General features: G+C 38.9%; 1 protein-coding gene across 1 annotated transcript in view; it reads left to right on the top strand.

The window, feature by feature from the left end:
* The first annotated feature begins 3,743 nt into the window (after positions 1-3,743).
* Positions 3,744-20,201, top strand: part of LOC102219576 (aryl hydrocarbon receptor-like) — a 32,053-nt gene continuing 15,595 nt past the window's right edge. Inside the window, exons 1-4 of the mRNA XM_005805275.3 lie at positions 3,744-4,022; positions 11,311-11,498; positions 17,792-17,892; positions 19,907-19,996. Of these exons, the coding sequence (XP_005805332.1) occupies positions 3,982-4,022; positions 11,311-11,498; positions 17,792-17,892; positions 19,907-19,996 (420 nt within the window). The 5' untranslated portion in view covers positions 3,744-3,981. The remainder of the gene's footprint in view (positions 4,023-11,310; positions 11,499-17,791; positions 17,893-19,906; positions 19,997-20,201) is intronic.

A 20,201-nucleotide genomic window follows, 5' to 3' on the forward strand; every position in this document is an offset into this window, starting at 1 on the left:
GTGTTCCTTTAAATAAATGACAGATTATTTCCACCAGAGAGTTCCCTTGGACTTCACCTGTACTGTAAGCTGTTACTGAACAAGCAGCAGGGTGCACCATGGAATATGGGTTACTGGTTCATCACAGGGCCAACACAAAAACAGGTCCGATAATCAAACATGCACCATACCAATCATTTTTAATCAACTTAGAATCAGCAGTTAACCTGGCATGCAGTTGAGACGTCTATGGGACGAGGTAAAGCTCTGGGATGTGTACTGCAGGGGTTCTTATATCGAGGCCTCAATGGCCTGTATCCTGCAACTTTTATCTGTGTCCCTGGTTCAATACACCTTAATCAATTAATCAAGATCTGGAGATGGATCTCTCTTCGTTCTGTAGTTTCAGGTTTGCTCTAATTCTAACCAAATATTTTTTTGCCTGAAGGTGAAATATGCAAATGTGTTAAAGAAATTTGTAGAAAGTGTTCAGTAATGGTTAAATATCAATAGACAAGACTAAAATACACCAAACTTCTCAGCATGCTGGCTGATTTTGCTTAGTGTATTATGGGGGTCTTCAGGATCTGAGGGCTTTCCACTGATCATGATACTCATACATGCTGCACAAGCAGATATACAGTGTCTTCGTATGTCTGTTGTCAAAACACAGCTGTGTCCAGAATCCCACTTTTTGCCCACAGCAGGACTGTATAAAGGTTTTACTCTAAGCGGCACCATGATGTATTTTTGATGAGTGACAATGGGAACAAATACAGGCAAACTTTACATGACTGACATCGTATTTGCTTACATCATGAAGCAAGATCTCAGGCTGTTCAGCCAGGCCTCTTTTTGTGGGGCTTATAGAAAGTAGTGATGGCAAAGTCAGCAGCTGAAATTTTAAATCATAAAGTGAAGATTTGTAATTGCAGAGTGGAGGAAGAAGTCAGGACAACTGAGAAATGTGAGGATGGGAGGTATTGACTGAGAGCAGCAGCTCTGAAACGTGACAGTGATTTAGAACTGCTTTCTGCCAAGCCCATCCTGCAGTGGTGAATGACCACTTGAAGAGAAGTGCAGCTTGAAAAATAAAAGATCAGGCCACATGGCAGATTCTACTCCAGTTCTGAGCAGCATTGTTGCTCTATTACTGGCTGGTGTCTGCACTTACATTTCTCCAAACATCTCAGTCATCAGCACTGTAAAACTCAAAACGTTACCTTGTAATTTTAGTCTAGTTTCTAGTGAAAATATATCTGTACACTTTAAATAAAACAAAACTAACTCACAAGTAACTTTTAAAAATATTGATGAAAATTTGCTTTTTTTCTCTTACCAAATGACTCACAAACACTTTGCTAAAATGTAGCAAAAATACAAATATGCAAGCTTATTTTCTGTAGTAACACATTTACTGTGACAGTAACACATTCCCAGCACCATGTGTGTATCCTGCTACCTAAAAATGAAATCTGATTAAAAGAAATTGCCTACAGCCACAAAAGCTACTTATCTTTACCCATCCCTTATATAATACCCCAGTTTTTTAAAACAAACAATGTGTGTTTGGGTTAGATTTCTATGATCAGGTATCAGAATAAAGATAAACGTCTAACTTTTACAAAAAGAGAATAAATATGGTTGCTTGAGGGAACAAGTCAGTTTAGATCAAATGATAAACTCACTACATAAAAACACAGAGAAAATATCATATCTTGTTCTTACTATCTTTGTATTAAACACTTAAGTGTTTATCATGCTTGGTTAGAGAACAATTGAAGAGTTTAAGAGCCATCTTGGGTAAATATCTTTGGTTTATTTATAGCAGTTCTCAGCTATATCTCATACAGTGAAAAGTAGCCATGCATTTTTTCTACTAATCTTTTTTTCAAATGTTTATATGAATTTATTTACAAAATAACATTATTATATAGAATATACACCTGAATCTTAGTGGATAGTTTCTGGACTAATGTACTGAATGTTTTTCCCCTCTCTCTCATTCCACATGTTAGATAGATAGATAGATAAGATTTATTTGTCATTGTCATCAACAGATTACAAAGAGATTGAGATTTGCTCGACTCGAGTTAAGATGCAGGTTATGTGTATATACATGATATACCAAGATAAAGAAATGAATAGTACAAAATGAGAAATAAACTTAGACATCAGAAGATGGTTGCAGCGCCTGGAGGTGTTGCAACAGAATTTACATTTATAACAAAGTGGTGTCAAGAGCAGAAGTTCTTATGCCTTTGAATTTAGTGCCATGATTGCCATCGGGTAAAAACTGTTTTTTAGGCAATTTGTCCTGGTTTTTATTGCTCTGTATCTCTTGTCTGATGGCAGCAGCTGGAAGAGACCATGGCCAGGGTGTGAAGAGTCATTTAAAATGTCCAAAACTTTCTTGTGTTTCTTTCTGATGTTGTCACATCAGTTCATGACCATTTGAAGTGTTTGTGTGTGTTTTGTGTTTTCTTGTTGGATTTAGTCTCTTTTGGAGTATTTCTGTAACTGAAGCTTCACTGCTCATCATCTGAGGTCTGTTCCAGTTTCCCTACATTCGACACCCAGCTCTGATGTCCAAACCTTCAGTGTGATGTGAGCCCATCAGAGGCATGTCGCCTCCTGGTAGAGAAACTTTAAGCTGCTCCAGCTGCTTCTCTCAGCCTGATCATGAAGCAGGTCAGAGTTTTCAGTTTCTCCTCCACTTTGGAAGAAACTCAGCATCTTCACCCAAGTCCTGTCTGGCTGATTCCGCTCCATTATTTGACAGTTGACCTCTGACCCACATACACCACTCTGAACCGCCGGCGTCTGTCTGCAAGTACTCTGATTGGATAGCATGGTGAGATTCACCCGGGAGCGCGCACACGTGAACACGCACGTTCCGTGTTTCTAGGAGACTCTTCCACGTGCTCGCGCACATGAGCCGTGACCAATAGGAGGCTCGCATCGCGCGTTCCTGACAGAAGAGGGTGTAGTAGATGAGTGAAGCTGAGACCCATCCACGTGAAAGTTTCAGCAAATAGACTGAGTCGTTGAGCTCCGTTGGTGCCGCTAAAATTTTTGTTTGTGCTGCTTTGGTTTCTGAGATATTAAAAATATATTTTTTAGGTCATCAAGAGGTCACCATCCCTCTGTCTTTCAGCTGAGGCTACTTTAATGCAGGTTTGGCCCGTTAAATCTGTCATTTGTGCGGCTTTCCTTTATGAGACATCATGGACCCCCTGCATGTTATTGTTTACATCCGGAAACTTCGCACATGCGAGGGCAAACATTATTCTGTTAGTTGCCATTCATAGCAGCGCTGCCGGTAGAACAATTTCATAACAAAATGAAACCTGGAGATGTAGGTATTATTAATTTAGTGCAGTGCAAAGGGAAAAATAACGCAAAAAACCCCAACTGTTTAACAACTCAAAGCCATCATAATGTCATAAAGGAAAACTGCACTAATGATGGTTCTAACGGCACAAACTTGCACAAACGAAACACCAAAGAAGGAGAGAGTAGCCCACTTTAGTTTAATATGGAGCAAGACGGGGGGATGGTGACCTAAAAAATCATTTTTAATATCTCAGAAACCAAGATAGCACAAACGAACATTTTAACGGAACAAACCTGCACAGGAGCACCGAAAAACTGAAATCTTATCTCTAATGCTGAAAACTTTCAAGTGGGTGGGGTGTCTGCTTCACGCAACTGTGAAGTGCGTGGAATGCGCGGCCCCGCTGCAGGTTGGAGGCTCTGCTGCTGTCTGCAAGCTGTCTGACCCGCAGGAGAGATGCGCTAGATTCTGGTGCAAACTGCGCCAACGCTCTGAGGAGCTGCTGCTCAGAGACAGAACTCTGCTGCGTCACTTTCCTGTCCAGTTCATTCGTTGATGCCTTTGGATTTGTTATTCCTATTATCGGACATGATGTATGCGGGCGGAAGATTCTAGCGGAACGTTGGCCGGTGGGTTCCGCGTGTCCTTCTAGAAAAGGAGCAGATATGTATGCAGGACGCAAGAGGAGAAAACCCGTCCAGAGAGCGTGAGTTCCGATGAGTTCCTCATCTTTATTGTAAAATGTGTTTTAAAGGAGCGCAGACCAGTTGAGATGCACCTGCTGAGCAGAACTGTGCGTCAGAAGGCGCAAAGCTGCGGCCAGACAAGTAGGAAAAGTAACGGTTGAGATTTTGTTTTTTTCTTAGTTCGCACTAATTTTGAAAGCCCCGATTATTCTGGGAAAATGTGGTTTTAGAAAAAGAAAAACGCTGGGGAAAATGTTTTCGTTGTAAAAAGAGATGGATCAGATCTCAGGCCTGCAGAGGCCTCAGCGTCCGACCTGCAGCTTCAGCTTCTTCAACAGAAATAATACATTAATCCATAAAAAGATGGAGGAGCAAAAATGCCTAAACATTCCATTCGTTTTAATAACTTTGTATTGGCTGTTTAGCAACATTTAGTTTGGACATCGGGATCCTTACGACGCCATTTTCCTCATGAACGTCCTTCAGAGGATCAGCTGCATCGCCCCTTTAGCTCCCATCCACTCAGCGCGCAGTGGCCTGGACAATATTACACACCTTTTATTATACTTTCTTTCAATATTTTCAGATGCATAAATGAAAACAATAAAATCTAAACTAACAGCAAATTGTAGCTCGATCAGTCATTTCTGACTGATAAAGAACATTTCTGTTCTTTATTTTAAAAGCTGCCTGTCATCAGCTTTTTTATGAAGCGAAAGGAATCCCTGACAGCGTCGCTTCACTGTCAGGGATTCAGCTGATTCAAAAATAAATTACACAAAAGATTTTATTGCAGCGGAATACAAAAAATGTCCAAGTTGAAAATGAAATTTAATTATTTCTTACTGTGAAAATGAGATTTTAGTCTGTGATGTTGTGAAAGCTCGGCTGTTATCTACCAAAAGCCCTGCAGTTCTTCTTCAACTCCTATTTATAACAGAACAATTTGATTCTGAACTGCATTGAAATAAGACATCTTGATATGGAAACAAAATATCTGAAGGTGCAATTTAATTTCCAAACATGATAATCTTTTCCCCAGAAACCAATAATACCAATGACAAAATACTATTAACATATAATTAATATATTATTTCAAATATGCTTAAAATATGATACTTTAGATCAGTGGTTTTCATGCATATTTCACTATATGTTATAATTTTACTTTGAAAAAGTACGGAAAGAAAATGGGGACATATCATTATGCAGCTTTGCTCAGTTTCTGACAAATGAATGATGTATAGAAATTAGGAACTGACATTGCAATTGCTCATTCGTAGGAAATTATAACAATAAGACAAAGATAAGTAACAGAATACAACAACTTTCTATGCCTTTTAAAGAACCCATAAAAAGTGAACATTCTGGAATCTTTACAACAGCTCATGGTAAAAATAAAAAAAAAATTCCCACCCTTACAGATTTGGCTTTGATTGTCCCACCTAAATGTTTCAGATCAAACTGATTTTAATGCCTGATAAAGATAATCTGAAATATAAAAATCTTTTTTCTAAAGGTGTCATTAATTAGATGGCGGGGGGATCCATAGCAAACAATATGTCTTTCCTAAACCTGCTAACTTGTTCCACCAATAACTCACATCCAGATTTTGTGTTAACTAGAAATGACTTAACATCCCCAATAAGGGATTTTGGCCTTCTCTCCTTTACAGCATTGTTTTCATTTAGAGGGGCTCTCCAGTAATAAGATAAGATAAGATAAGATTTATTTGTCATTGTCATCAACAGATTACAACGACCCTTATGACGTCCTTAATAAGGACCCTTATAAGGGTCCTTATTAAGGACCCTTATAAGGACCCTTATAAGGGTCCTTATTAAGGACCGTTATGACCCTTAATAAGGCATTATTAGGCATACTACACTGTCTGACTTACCATACTTTGGCTAGGTCACTCCAAAACTTCACTTAGTTTTTCTTATCCATTTAGTGGTGGTCTTGCTACTGGGCTTTCTATCATTGTCCTGCTACAGAATCAAAGTGTTATTGGCCTCCAGGTTCTGTTCTGATGGCTGGATGTTCTCCTGCATGATGTTCTGGTGGAAAGGAAACTTCATCACACAAACATCACCATGTTTGACTGTCAGTGTGATGGTCTGTTTCTGAAAATCCAGCTCTGTGAGCTCTGTCTTGCTTGGTGCAAGGTGAGGACCTAAATGCAGACACTCAGGCGAATTCATATGATGGTTGGTTTAATGAGGGGAGAGAACAGGTTAGAAAGATCAGCACACAGGGGACCATAAGGACAGTAGAATCCAGCAGCCACTGACAGCCAACGAGGAGTTTAAGTACTGGTGACTGGATGGAGAACCAGTGGCTGAGAAATGAGGCCAGACAGGTAGACTGAAGAGAGAGAGAGAGAAAGAGGGAGAGAGAGAGAGAGAGAAAGAGGGTGAGGGAGAACAGGGGAACTAGGGAAATGAAACTGAAGCAAATAACTAAACACAGGATATAAAATAAGATATTAAATAAGATTAAAAAATCTTGAATAAACTAGGCTGGGGTAAATAATGACAATTAGATTAACAAAAGCAGAAATGTACAACTTGAAGGGACAAGCTCAAGTGTAACATGAGACATCCTCCTAAAGGGCCTGCTTTCATCTCATTAGTCCACACATCTTTGGCATCATCAGAATGTTTTTTGGTAAATGTGAGACAGGTTCTCTGGGTCACCAGTGGTTCTGGCCTTGGAGGCCATTTTGCCCAGTCTCTCTTATTTACTTCTTGACTTCTGACCTCCACCCAGTAAGTGAGGCCTGTTAGAGTGTTAGACAATTTTCTGGGCAGTTTTGTGACCTGCTGGTTGAACCATCAATGTGTTCCTAGAATAACTGACTGGTATCTCCTGGAAAGGGTCATCACTGCTGTGTGTTTCCTCTGGCTGTGGATGACGATGCTCACTTTGATTCGCTGGCATCCCAGAGTCTTACAAATAGCTTTGTAATCCTTTCTACACTGATAGATGTCAGTGTCTCTGTATTTTTGCTGTTTTTATGTTTTATTTACTATATCTGTAGGTCAGTTAATAATCAAGCCTTGGTTTGGCTTGTGAAATCACCCCAACTTGAAAAAATGGAGTTTAATCACAGTTCATTTAGGATTTAATAAGGAATCAATCATTTCTTGTCAGACTGCCATGTTTGGATATAGCTTTTTCTCCTTGAATGAATGAATTTATTGCTTAAAAATGTTTGTTTTTGTTTGCTGTGACTATGTATGTTGTATGTTGGACCGTAGCAATATAATAAATAAAGCTAAGCTCAAATGGGGGAATCACAATCAGATTATTTCACAAAATAATCAGATTTTTTATGTCTCATTCTTGTAGAGACAATAGCATTACTGAAATCTGAATAAAATAGTAAAGAACATTATTTTTTGACCCAATTTAAATATAAAAAATAACTGCAGATGAAATGATTGGACTTTGCTGTTGTGCTGGTGAGGATCAGAGATGCTCTGACTGTTTGGTAGGAACACAGTTTTAATGCTGAATGGATGCAGAACATCCATTATTGTATGAAGATGACAGTCAGTTAGCTTAATTAAAATAAATTAAATTATTCTAATATTGCTACTGTAGACACAGCAGCTGCTGTGTAACAATATACATGGGTCAATTTCTTTTATTACTTTGTTTTTTGATTATTTGGAGACAAAATTGGAATGAATTTGAACTGAACTCTTTAGTTGCCATCCTAAGAGTGAGAATGGTTACATTCGAACAGGTAAATGCAACTTGAAGCAGATGTTTTTTTTGTAGCAGTCTGAAAGGCTCAATATGAAACTTTCCCTTTCAAAAAATCTGATTTGTGCATCTTCCATATGAGGTACGATATCAGAATCAAATAGTTTGCAAAGCATCTGCAGTCTGAATGGCCATGTCATATTCCACCCGGCTTGACGTGAGACATGCTTCATATTCCTGCACCACAAGTAGCCAGCGCTGGAACTCCTGGAAACTTGTGACATCACTGAGTCAAAAGTTGCTCGTAAGTTTTAGAATTAATCAAAACTTAAAATGACTAAAAACTAGCAGTTTGTGTTCCTTGGTGAAAAAAAATACATGTGATATTTGTCCAGTGTAGGTGATAAAAGAAAAAAAAAGGATTCCTGGTGAGTGACTTTAATTTACGTGACCTGTAAGTCTATTTTATGATTCTATTCTATTCATTGTAAATCTCAAATTGTACACAGGACTTATGTATTTTCCAGTTTATTTGCAGATCTTGCTGTGGAGCTTTTTGATCGGGAGCCATTTCCTGTCTATGAACTTTAGAGAAGAAACACATACACTTTTTTGGTGGGGAAGGGATTTATGTTTATTTGCTTATCGACATTTAAAATACAAAACTATTGGTTGGATGGTCTTTTGTGCAAAAAAATAGATTTTTGTCAGTTATTATAATTATTTGTCTACACCTTGTAGTCTATGATCCTGTAGTGTGGACTGGTTATATATATATACAAACTAACTTTAAAATCTTATTTATCAGCAGGGATATCTGGCTGCAACCCTTAAAAAAAATAAACACTGTAAAACTGTCACCACTTGATGAAGAGACATGTGAACCACATGGTAACATGGAAGGGCCTGGGGGCCCGGAGGCTTGGGAGGCTGGGTGCTGTGACCAGACTTCTGGCCTGTTCTCTTACTTTGCAGCGATGATGAGTCATGGACGTCACAATGAATGAACTTGGAGTCACCATGACAGCTGCACCAAATGTACTGCCTTCTTGTCTTTGCTGGTATAATCCTCCATGCGTGATGCAGTCAGATCTCTGATCTAAGCAGCAGGAAGTCCTGCCCTCTGCTGAATTGGGAGCATGTGATTATCAGCTATTAGAGGCGTTCCTTTCTGAACCGGCTGCAGGAGCCTTCATCTTGGATCATGTCTACCCGGGTTAATAAGGACTGAACCCTCACTCAGTGCTGTTTAGTTGTTGGCATGCATGCATCCTCTTTGTGATTGAAATAAATATTCTCTTAATATTTAACATTTAAAAGCAGAATGTATTACCTTATGTGACTGTAGTCACATGTGGGGTACTCCAAGGTTCAATCATAGGGCCGCTCTTATTCAATATGTGCTGCCACCAGCTAAGGTTGTACCAGGAAATAAGATTAGTTACCAAAGCTACGCAGATGATACACAGTTCTACATTACGATGTCCACAGGTGACTCTGAACACATACATGCACCGACCAGATGCTTAGAACAGATACATGTGTGGATGTGCTAAAACTTTCTAAAGCTGAACAGAATAAAAACTGAAGTTATTATCTTTGGACCTATAGAGGAACAATCTAGAGTTACAGATCTAGAGTCAGCAGACAGCTTCAGTTATTACAGCTGGAAACTACAGATCAGCCTGAAAACTGGGTGTAGTGATGAACTGAACCTGAACCTGCAAAGTCATATAAAGACAGTTACAAAGTTGGCCTTCTGTCTTGGAGAACATTTCCAGGATTAAAGGACTAATACATTAGCAAGATCTAGAGAAACTCACCTATGTGTTTATCTTCAGTTGCATAGTGAAGACTTTGACTGATAAAGCAAGTAATATAAATATTTCTCCTAATTATTCCTTTCTCTAGCTTTTCTTCTATTCAGCAAGTCATCAGATGAAAACCTTAAGGCCTATTACATTATTTCATATGAATAAATGTATCTCTTTTTTTTCTTCTTTTTTTTCTATTCAAAGAGAACGAGTCATATAAACTGGACTATAAACATGAGTTATGATCCCACTTGTTTTATTATTATTATTATTATTTGCAGTTTTTTGTGTTTTGTCTTTTGTAAGTATGAGTGTGAATGTGTGTTCCTATGGTTCTTTAACTGCCTGTCCTTGGTACACACTGTTTTCTCTGGTGATGAATTGTATCCATAATTACATTTTTGCTTTGATTTCAAAATGTAAAAATGAATTCTATTAAAGGCATGCATATTATCCATTTGAACGTTAAGATTTTGATGCCTAAAATTAACTTCTTGAGATGGGGTCTTACTTATAAGGTAAATACTCTTTCTGAAACTTGGTTAAACAGTAATATTTCAGATGATGGAATTATGAATGATAATATAATATTTAGAAAAGATGCAGCAGTAAAGAGGAGGAGGTCTTCTATCCTCAAATTTGACTGGAGAACTTATTTCTCAAACTGTCTATCCTTTGTTTGTTGAATGCCTTTTAATTAAAATTACTCTACATCAGAATAAACATTTTCTCATAGGAAATAAAAGTACATTAACTCTAGACTGCATTATTGAAAAATATCATCCATCTATTTTCCAACATGATTATCTTTAGTGGGGTTGTGAGGTGTGCTGGTGGCTATCTCCAGAGATCAATCAAACTGACAGCCATGATTTTGGACTGTGGGAGGAAGCTGGATTACCAGAGAGAACCCACACACGTAATTTTTATACGGCTGAAAAACCACCTCATCCTACCACAAAAACCTTTTATTGAAAAACATTTTCTTAAATCTGGTATGTTTCCATTAAGTACATTTATTTTTGTTATTCCAGTTTGCGCAATTTCATGGTCAGTGGAAACACAGCTTAATCACAGCACAGCAAAATCTTCCCATACATAATGATGGCCAGACGACATAGGAAATTTCACTGCTGTACGGTGGTGCCCAAGTCCCGTCTTCACAATCTACTATCCTGCAACCTGCTCAAACACGCCTGGATCCAATGGCTGAGTTCCCTTAGTAGTTTATTAGATTCAGCTGTGTTGGAGAAGGGATGCTTCTAAAAGCTGCAGGATGGTAGCACTCAAGGACTGGACCTGCGCACCCTCGCTCTACACACAGTCTATAAAAGGCCCAGGTGGAAAAATTATTAGCTAAATTCAGTAGAACCACCCTTTGTTTGGACTTCAAGTGAATCTTCATTGCTGCAGACAAAGTGTTTGCATTAAGTAATGCTATTATTGAGTCACTGCTGCGGCATTTGAGAAGCACTTGCTTATTTTCCAAAGAACTGGTTTCCATTTGGTGTTAGGGAGGCTCCTTTAGGTCGCCACTACATTGCCTAACAATTTTGACAGTCTTAGTGAATAATCACATTACATATTTTATCAGTATCAAATGTTTAAAAATGTCTTACAGCTATGTATGTGTAACACAAGATCAAACGTCAATATTGATGGGAATCACAATAGATTGGACTATAAACATTTTAAAACATAAATGTTTTAAAAACTGCTGTTTTAACAGATGTTGGACAAATCTAAACTCTAACTAAGACTTTATCCGTCTGTCTATCAGGGTGAAACAGCCACCTGCTGAGGGAACCAAGTCAAATCCGTCCAAACGGCACAGAGACCGACTGAACGGCGAACTGGAGCAACTGGCCAGCCTGCTGCCATTTCCTGAGGAGGTCACTGCTAGTTTGGACAAACTATCCATCCTACGGCTGAGCGTCAGCTACCTACGAGCCAAGAACTTCTTTTCTGGTGAGCTTACACACCAAATTGGGTTTCTGACATAATTTGATGTTTTCTTAGTTGTTTGTACTTCTGCCCTGCAACAGTGTCTTTAGTAAGAAAGAAGAACTCTCATGTGGTGTAAACATGGGGATAGTCTTGATGCTCTTTGCATTACTTTTCACTTTCTGTGGTGAACCTTTAACTTAGTCAATGTTTGTCTTATTTTTTTGTGTGGACAAACATGACAGCAGCTTTTAAGTGATGTGTAATTTAGAGTGTTTTTTTGCAGATGAAGCTGTTTTTGTGTTATATCTTGTGGAATATGAACATATATCTCATATCAGAGCTTTATGGAGGTAACCATGTATGCTGATGTTTAAACTGGTTTCAGTGAGCATTCAGATGACACCTTTTAGAGATGCCATCTGACAGGATTGTTATTTACGGAGATGAGGAGTTTTAGGTAGGTTTCTTTTCCTTAAGAAGCGAACGGAGTAGCCTCAGAGGAGCTGCTTGTGTTTTCTCCACTGAAGACGTTGTAACTTTATGTGAAAATACTGCAATGCGGCCACTGGATGCTCTGGGAACATGAATAATGGAGAGAAACCGTGAAGTTTAAAGAATTTATGAAATGAAGGCAGAGCCATGTTTGTTTAAGGAAGCAGCTCTTTGAAATGGCTGTTTGGACTGAAGCAGACAGGATGCAGCTGCACTGATGCGAGCAGTGCTTCTTCTCTGCTGTGTGGCTGCTACTTCTATGAAAACAGATAGCTACATGTCTGCAGTTTTTCAACCTTTGACAGAGTAATGCAAAACCATTCCACATCTATTTGGCTGCTGAAGATGTTGCATAGAAATATTGACATTGGAGTCCAAACTGAATAATCAAAGTGTAAACTATGAAACGAGCTCTTGTCTATCAACAGTAGCGTACTTCCTGCTGTCTTTAAGTAACTAACAAGCTCAGGGCTGTTAGATTAGGGCAGCAGATTTGCTGTGCAGCACTCAGGACCATGTGGCCGTTGCTCCAGGCTTTCTGACAAACCCAATGTAATTAGTTGTGTGTAAACAGCACTAATTCTGTGTTTCAGTTGTTTCCAGACGCGGACAGTCTGATCAGCTAAGGCTTAGCTGGGATGCACTCTGGAATTGGTGCAAGAGCCTCAAAGCATGGCTCTGTTTGGTGTTTACAGGAGCTGTGGAGCACCAGGAGCATTCATCAACTTTTAAAACATGGCCATAGGCTTAGGTGGTTTGTTGTGTTTGCATTAAAATGTGGTGCCAGAGGTGGACAGAGCTGTGGTGTATATTCTGGCAAATAGAATTATCCCACCAGGTGGCCATGTTTGTTACAGTTTGGCGCTGCAGAGGCAGAAAGGATCAACCCATGTTTAAAATAAAAGTAGCATTAAAACCCTAAGTGATAACCAGAATGATAAAGTAGTTTTTATTGTCTACCAAATATAAACATCACAGAAAAATTGACTAGCAAGGAGCACAGTGTTATTGTAGCCTAATGCTAAGTCAGGTAACCTTTTGGTGAATGTTATAGAGTGTATTATCTGGCTTGTCTGTTTTAAGTAGTTAATCATTACTTGAACTATAAATATTGCTGCAAAAGGCCTAAAAGCATCAATGTAGTAGATAAACATCCTGGAAACCTTCACAATAAGAGCCAAAAATTATATGAACTCCAAGCAACGCTGCGGACACTATAGTCACCATAACAATAGAAAAAAAACAGTAGTCAATAGTTTTCTTCACTGTTGATGTCAAAAAAACTATTGGTTGATTGACAATAGTTGTTGCTTATGCATATTTTGATGACTATACCTTTTTATTTCTTAATTATTTTAGCAGAACTTACAAGTGATGTTCTTCAAATGAGAGTGAATATGTACATGTACTGTAACTCTCTACATGTTGCATACATCATGTCAGCTGTCATAGCAGCAGGTATTAGTGGCCTCAGTGTACTCTGAGTGTAAAAGGAGCAAAGCCAAATGATTTAGGAATTGACAAATGGACTGAAAGGTTTCGCTTAGCCTTCCTGCAGTCTTAGCGCAACAATTAGGAAGAGCATGGAAAATGTCATGGTGGGACAGAAGGGAAGAGTTTAGGTTTGACCATTACTTTCCGAAACCACACACAAAAAAACATTGTAAAAGCTCACATGGGGTCAGTGCGACCCTGGTGCACCACGCACAAAGTAAAAATCTCATGGGCCTAAATGACCACGTCACTTCCCTACTCTACAGCTGGATCACCACTACAAAGCCTGCCACAAACGCTAAGGCTAGTTAGCATGGCCACCCATGATGGTGGATAAACAGTTTCCCTGGAATGGTATATTGTTTTATTGGAAAACAGTGTTATGCAGCATTTTCTAATAGTCTGTGGGTTAGGCTTTTGCACTCACTGAAAGTATGGAAAAGTTGAAGGGGACAAATACTTTTGCAAGCCACTGTATGTTCATCATAAACTCAGTGCAATGAGAGGTTTTATCACTGCCATTCTTAATTAAGCAGAGCAGAATAATTCACACTAACACAATCATTTATGTTTGCACAGCAATGATCAATGCTCACTGACACAGATGAACAGAATTATGTTGTAGAAACTTATAAAATGAGCATCAACATATTTAAAAACACAGACACAAAGAGAATATGTCACTTGACATTTCTGTTAGACTGCCAATGTTGGTTCTTATCTGGACAGTAGTTCCAGATTAGCTGCAAATAGGTGCAGATTAACACCTGAACTGAGCCTAACCTGACATAAGCCTTTAAGGCAGCATGCAGTCTAATGTCTCTTCTCTCTGTGATCTTTATTACAGTGATTCTTTGGTGATGCTGCAGCTTTAGGTACAAACAAATTTTTTTCACTGTGAAACATTAATGTGCAAATGTTATTAATTGAAACAAATCAATAAATGTACTTATAGAAAATCATTGAGTTATTTTAAACAGTATGTTTGTATTGGAGACATGTTTACTCACTGAAAATGATGAACACCCCCCCACCAATATATGTATGTAGGTGATGTATATGTATATATGGTCGTGGGTAATTTTCACCATGCTGATTTGAAAGTAGTGCTCCCTAAATTCCACCAGCACATTAAAAGTTGAAGGGTACAACTTTTAATGTGCCCTTGCACCCTTCAATAGTTCCCCTTGCTTGTTAGCTATTTATAATCTACTCATAGTTTCTTACACTTTGAATTACTTTTTATGGTAACAAAAATGAACAACTTAAAACTCAAGAATTATTAGTTTTCAATGATTGCAGAATTGAAAGTTTAGGCACTAACTTGAGCCAGAGTGATGTAAACCTGCCAGCAGACAGCCAGTGTTGCTTTGTCAGTGGAAGTTGAAGCGTCTGTCTGGACGTCAGGAGGGATGCAAAGTTTGCTCTGTGACTTTTCCCGTCTGATTGCAGATATAAAGGTGATTCTTAAAGCAATCTGTTAGACCTCATGGCATTTTCATCCCCCTGCTTTGTGATGTAACCTGACTGTGGGTGAAGGATCTGATCTAATCATCAGCATCACTCTGCAGCTGAGCAGTCAGTGCCAGGGAACCCTTCCTCTTCATAGGCTTAACATGTTGGCCTAATGCTGTCTGCACATGTAGCACCGTTTCATAATTCATCTGATCTGACAGTGTTGTTTAAACAGACTGCTGATAAAGAAATATTTCTTATATGGTTAATCTGAAAATAAAGTATTTTCTTCTAACCTATCAATGCATCGGTGTGTGCTGTTTTTCAGTTATGGACTAGGTTTAGGACTGATGTGTGAATTGAGTTCAAGTCAGGGTTAGGCTGTAGAAATGAATGAAAACTGAATGTTAGGCAATGCAAAGTCCTTGTGAAGGTAGCAAGACATACTATATATATATATATTTATATATATATATATATATATATATATATATATATATATATATATATATATATATAAAGCTCAAAAAAATAAAGGGAACACTTTAAGTGTTAAACACTTGTTTAAGTGTTCCCTTTATTTTTTTGAGCAGTGTATATATATATATAAATATATATATATATATATATATATAATATGCACTTGTGTGTGTATGCTGAGCTGTGACAGCCCTTTGGAGGAATTCCAGGACAACGTGTAGGGATTGGGCTGGAAATGTAAGCAGCACCAGCTCAAAATGTTCCAGTTAATCCTGTTGTAGTTTGTATGATGAACAAATTGAAAGTGGTGAAATATTTGCTAATATTTGCAGTGTTTTCTGGATCATTGAAAACTGCAGGACAGCCTTGAGTTGATATTTTTCATTTATGTGCTGATTAAAACTAGTGACCAGAATTTCAGTTGGTTCAGTATTCTGAGTGCATCATCTCCAGATCCATCTCCACATATATATATGTGGAGATTAAGACCTGTTGCTAAAAATCTTTTCTTGCTAAACTTGTGAAAACTTGTGCAGCATCCTTCACTCTGAGGTCCAGCTCTACTTCTATCCTTTCCACTCCTCCACCATGAAACTCAAATCTTTCAGTTACCATGGCTACCGGCTCTGAATTGCCCTATGGACCTGCACCCAGATTTATTCATTCTAATCTCAAAACCACTTGTTGAGAAGGTCTTACCCTAAATGATTTCTATATTTTCTCTCCTACCACAATGCCTTCAAGTCATTTCTGCATGGACATGTATTTTCAGTTTGTAGTCTTATGGTGACTTTGAGTCTTCTGTGTTTTATTACTTCAATGTTGCTTTTATTTTTTGCTTCTATTTGTTGCTCCCAATGTAAGATTACCTTAGAAAACCTATCAGCATTTTAATTCTTATCTTGGTTGTGTTTCAATGTATTAAAACATGAGCCCAGATATTCAGGCTCAGCCTTCTGCCTTCCAAGACAATCTGCTGGTTTGACTGTAATAATCTGCAGAAAATTTCCACTTCCACCAAAAGGACCCCGACTATCTGTTATCTTTGTATCAGACTATCAAGTACCTTCTACTATCTTTGTACTTTTATTTAATAAATGGTTTAATTCAGATTTGGAAAAAAAATCATTAATGGAGATGACGATTGTTTAATAGTTTTATGAGAAAAGGCGAGTTTGTGTGTCTGCTACCTACAGACAAAAGCTTAGAACAAGAAGTCTCACCAGAACCTGATGAAATGTGGCAAGCTGTGTTTTTTTGGGGTCACTGCTTACATGTCAATCAGGGCGCAATGGCAACCATCCACTAACATGTCCTGACACCAGTCTATATTCACCACAGGAGGTGACTGGGCAGGTCAGAAAAAAGGAGTTTGTTGAAGTCCTAAAGAAGAATGATGAAGTTGCACCAAAACCTGGGCAGCAATGCATAACTCATTATTCATGCAAGCAGTGCAGCTCAAATTTGAGCTCATTAGGAGTAATGTAACCTCTTTTACTGACTTCCTAATCAACCAGGATGGCTTAATTTCAGAGACTGAGCAAACACAATTAATGTGTAAATAAATAAATAAGTGTGTATGCAGTTTTTTGAAAATCCAAAAGCTACTCAAACAGCTCTACCAAATTCATGAAAAACTTATGTGTGAATAAGCTTAAAGATTAGGCTGGTTACACTTCCAACTCAAATCCTATAGTATGTTTTCTGGTATCTGCTTGGACTCTTAACATTGCACCATTCCTGACATAGATTTCTTGTTAACCTTATGTTCTTAAAATAAAAGATCTGACCCAGAATTAGTTATCCCATCATGTCATACTTCAGCCAGTGGGTCAGGGGTCTTCACGGGTCATGACTTGGTGGTCTTGGGGGATCAGAGATCAATTAGTCCTGCAACCTTTCTCATCCCTCCATCCTGTCACTTGAGCAGAGAGGCAACTAACCATTAGTCATAAGTAAGAGTTATCAGATTTGTGGTGCATAGAAGCTGAATGCTACTTCTCCATGTTTGGTTCTGGTTCTGGATGAAGAGCTGACCAGAACCAGAACCTGAGAGGTCTGGAAGGTTGATACAACAACAGCAGATCTTTAATGTATTGTGGTGCTAAGCCGTTCAGTAATAAACTGACAGTATTTTAAAGTCTATTCTCTGAGCTGCAGGGAGCCAATGTAAGGACTTTAGAACTGGGTGATATGCTCTATCTTCCTGGTTTTAGTGAGAACACCAGCAGCAGCGTTCTGGATTGGCTGCAGCTGAAGGATTGATTTTTTTTAGATACACTGTGAAGACACTGTTGGAGAAATCAATGCTACTAAAGATAGAGACACATACACATTCTGGCAGTCACTGCAGAGCTTGATACACATGCTGGCATGTGTGTTTGTCCCTACAGTTGCCCTGAGCAGTCAGAAGGGAGCCGCTGGAGCCAGAGGGAACAACGAGAAACCAGGAGGTGGAGAGAAGCAGGTGTGTGAAGGAGAGCTGCTGCTGCAGGTCAGTACTTCACCTCATACAGAATGGATCTGTTTGTACCATTCTGTACATCTACTTTTACAGTTTATGAGTTGTTAGGTTTTTTGAAGGGTGTGTATAGTGATGATTGGTTCTGGCTCTCATGTTCCCTTGTGACCTTGCCTGCCTTGCTCTGAGAATTTAAAATGTTACACTTTACTCAAACAGATCAGATCTTAAGCACAAAAACTGGATAAACTTAACTTCACAATAATGAACGTCAGATGTATTCAACTGAAATGAAACAGGTTATCATTTAAAATATTTTATCCAATTTGAACTGAGTTGAGTGCTGCTGTCGACGGTTTTCTGTCGTTTTATAAATGAGTATTTTCTGCACATTTCCATTGCTCCATCCCGATTGGTCCTTTTCAGGGCCAGCTCCAGAAGAAAGACTCAGTGGCTGGTTGCTAACGTGTGTTGGGAAGATAACATTGTGTCAACTCCCAGCTGTGTTACTGTTGAAGTGTTTAAAACTGTTGGTCTTATTAAACTTGAACATGTTTTGAAGAAAACCCACGAGAAGGTGGTTCAGAGAGCTAATCTCATGGGGCTTCTGTGTTTCTCTTTAGTGCCTGTGTCACTGAGTAGAACAAGCTCACTGGCACAGGGGTCTTTTGGGTTTTGGTGCAGTCATTTAATCGATTTTCCACTCCAGTTCCTTCAAATGTGCATCAGCCTGGCATTCCAGGGAAATGGAGGGAGAAGGCTGCCAAATATTCTCCAACTGGAGCAGGAAGGTTTAGTTGTACCATTCCTCATATTGGTAATAATGAGAATACAAAGCTCATTTAGAGAAACAATATTCCAATCAAGTTATGGCTGGACATTAAGGATTTTCCTGGCTGAACCTGTGTTGAACTGGTTTGCTTTGACATCAGATGAGAGGAACTGTGAGCCATCCAGGCAGTCAACTCAGCCTGTAGGAAATCTTTCAGATTTCTCCTCTGTGTGCCTGGCTTAACAACCAGGGGAGGCAAACAGAAACACATATGAACAACACTTGAACCAAAATGCTCTCATGAAACCTGATGACCTCTTTGTTGACTTTTCAATTGGAGTGTTGCAAGTCACCTCTTCATCTGCAGACTGAGTCCCATGATAAGCAGCTGGGAGATGAGTGGGTACTGTATCGGTGTGAGGACATGTAGCCTCAGTCATATCAGTGCTGCCAGCCCTCTCTGTGAGCTGAAGGACTGAGCTACTCTATGTGGCTGATTGACATTTGCAGTCTTCTGTTTGTTTTGGATGAGATGTGGTAGATCACGAGATGAGTGTTTACTGTCTAACCCTACGCTGCAGGACAGTGGTGAGCACAAATTGCTTTAGTGAGGTGAAAAAATCTGAGCATCTGTTTTTGTGTGATAAACAGCATACATTGATTCAACATTGATTCAATTTGATTGCATTGATTGCATTTCAATCATTCAAATTCAACCACAAAACAACATTGATTCAATGACATCTTTTCAACATTAGTTAATTGGCTACAATTGAATGATAGTCTGATGGTTAATCCATCATCAATCGTCAACCTTAACCAGAACAAATCTTTTTGACCATAATTCAACATTGAATTATCATCGCTTGCTATTTGGGAAGTCTCTCTCTCAGGTTTTAATTGAATTTGTGAGTAGATCATCTGAATATGTGTTTGTGTACAACAGGGGTGTCAAACTCCAGTCCTCAAGGGCCGCTGTCCTCCAGTTTTTAGATGTGCCACAGGTACAAAACACTGGAATGAAATGGCTTAATAACCTTCTTGTGTAGATCAGTTCTCCAGAGCCTTGCTAATGACCTAATTATTCTATTCAGGTGTGGTGCAGCAGAAGCACATCTAAAAGTTGCAAGACAGCGGCCCTTGAGGACTGGAGTTTGACACCTGTGGTGTACGTGCTTAGAAATGTGATGTTCTAGTATGGCCTCGTTTCTGACATGTTGATCCAATTCCACTAGTGTCATATAAACCAAGGGTGTGTGGCTTTTTGTCCTGCAGGCTCTCAATGGGTTTGTCCTGGTCACTACTGCAGATGGGACCATTTTCTATTCCTCTCACACCATCCAGGACTACTTGGGCTTCCATCAGGTATTCTTTACCTTGAATCTGCTCTATTTGGTGGTGAATGTCAGAACCAGAGTATGGAGGCAGGGGGAGCAGAGAGCAGAGGGTAGGTTACAACCCTCAGAAGTGTTTAAGAATTATTCTACTGGTGGAAGATGAAGGTATAAGCAGGCAGAATAAAACAATCACTTATAAGCGATTCTGTGTAGACACACATGAAAAAAGTCTG

The sequence above is a fragment of the Xiphophorus maculatus genome, chromosome 7, assembly GCF_002775205.1.
Source record: "Xiphophorus maculatus strain JP 163 A chromosome 7, X_maculatus-5.0-male, whole genome shotgun sequence".
In the NCBI taxonomy this organism is placed as follows: Eukaryota; Metazoa; Chordata; class Actinopteri; order Cyprinodontiformes; family Poeciliidae; genus Xiphophorus; species Xiphophorus maculatus.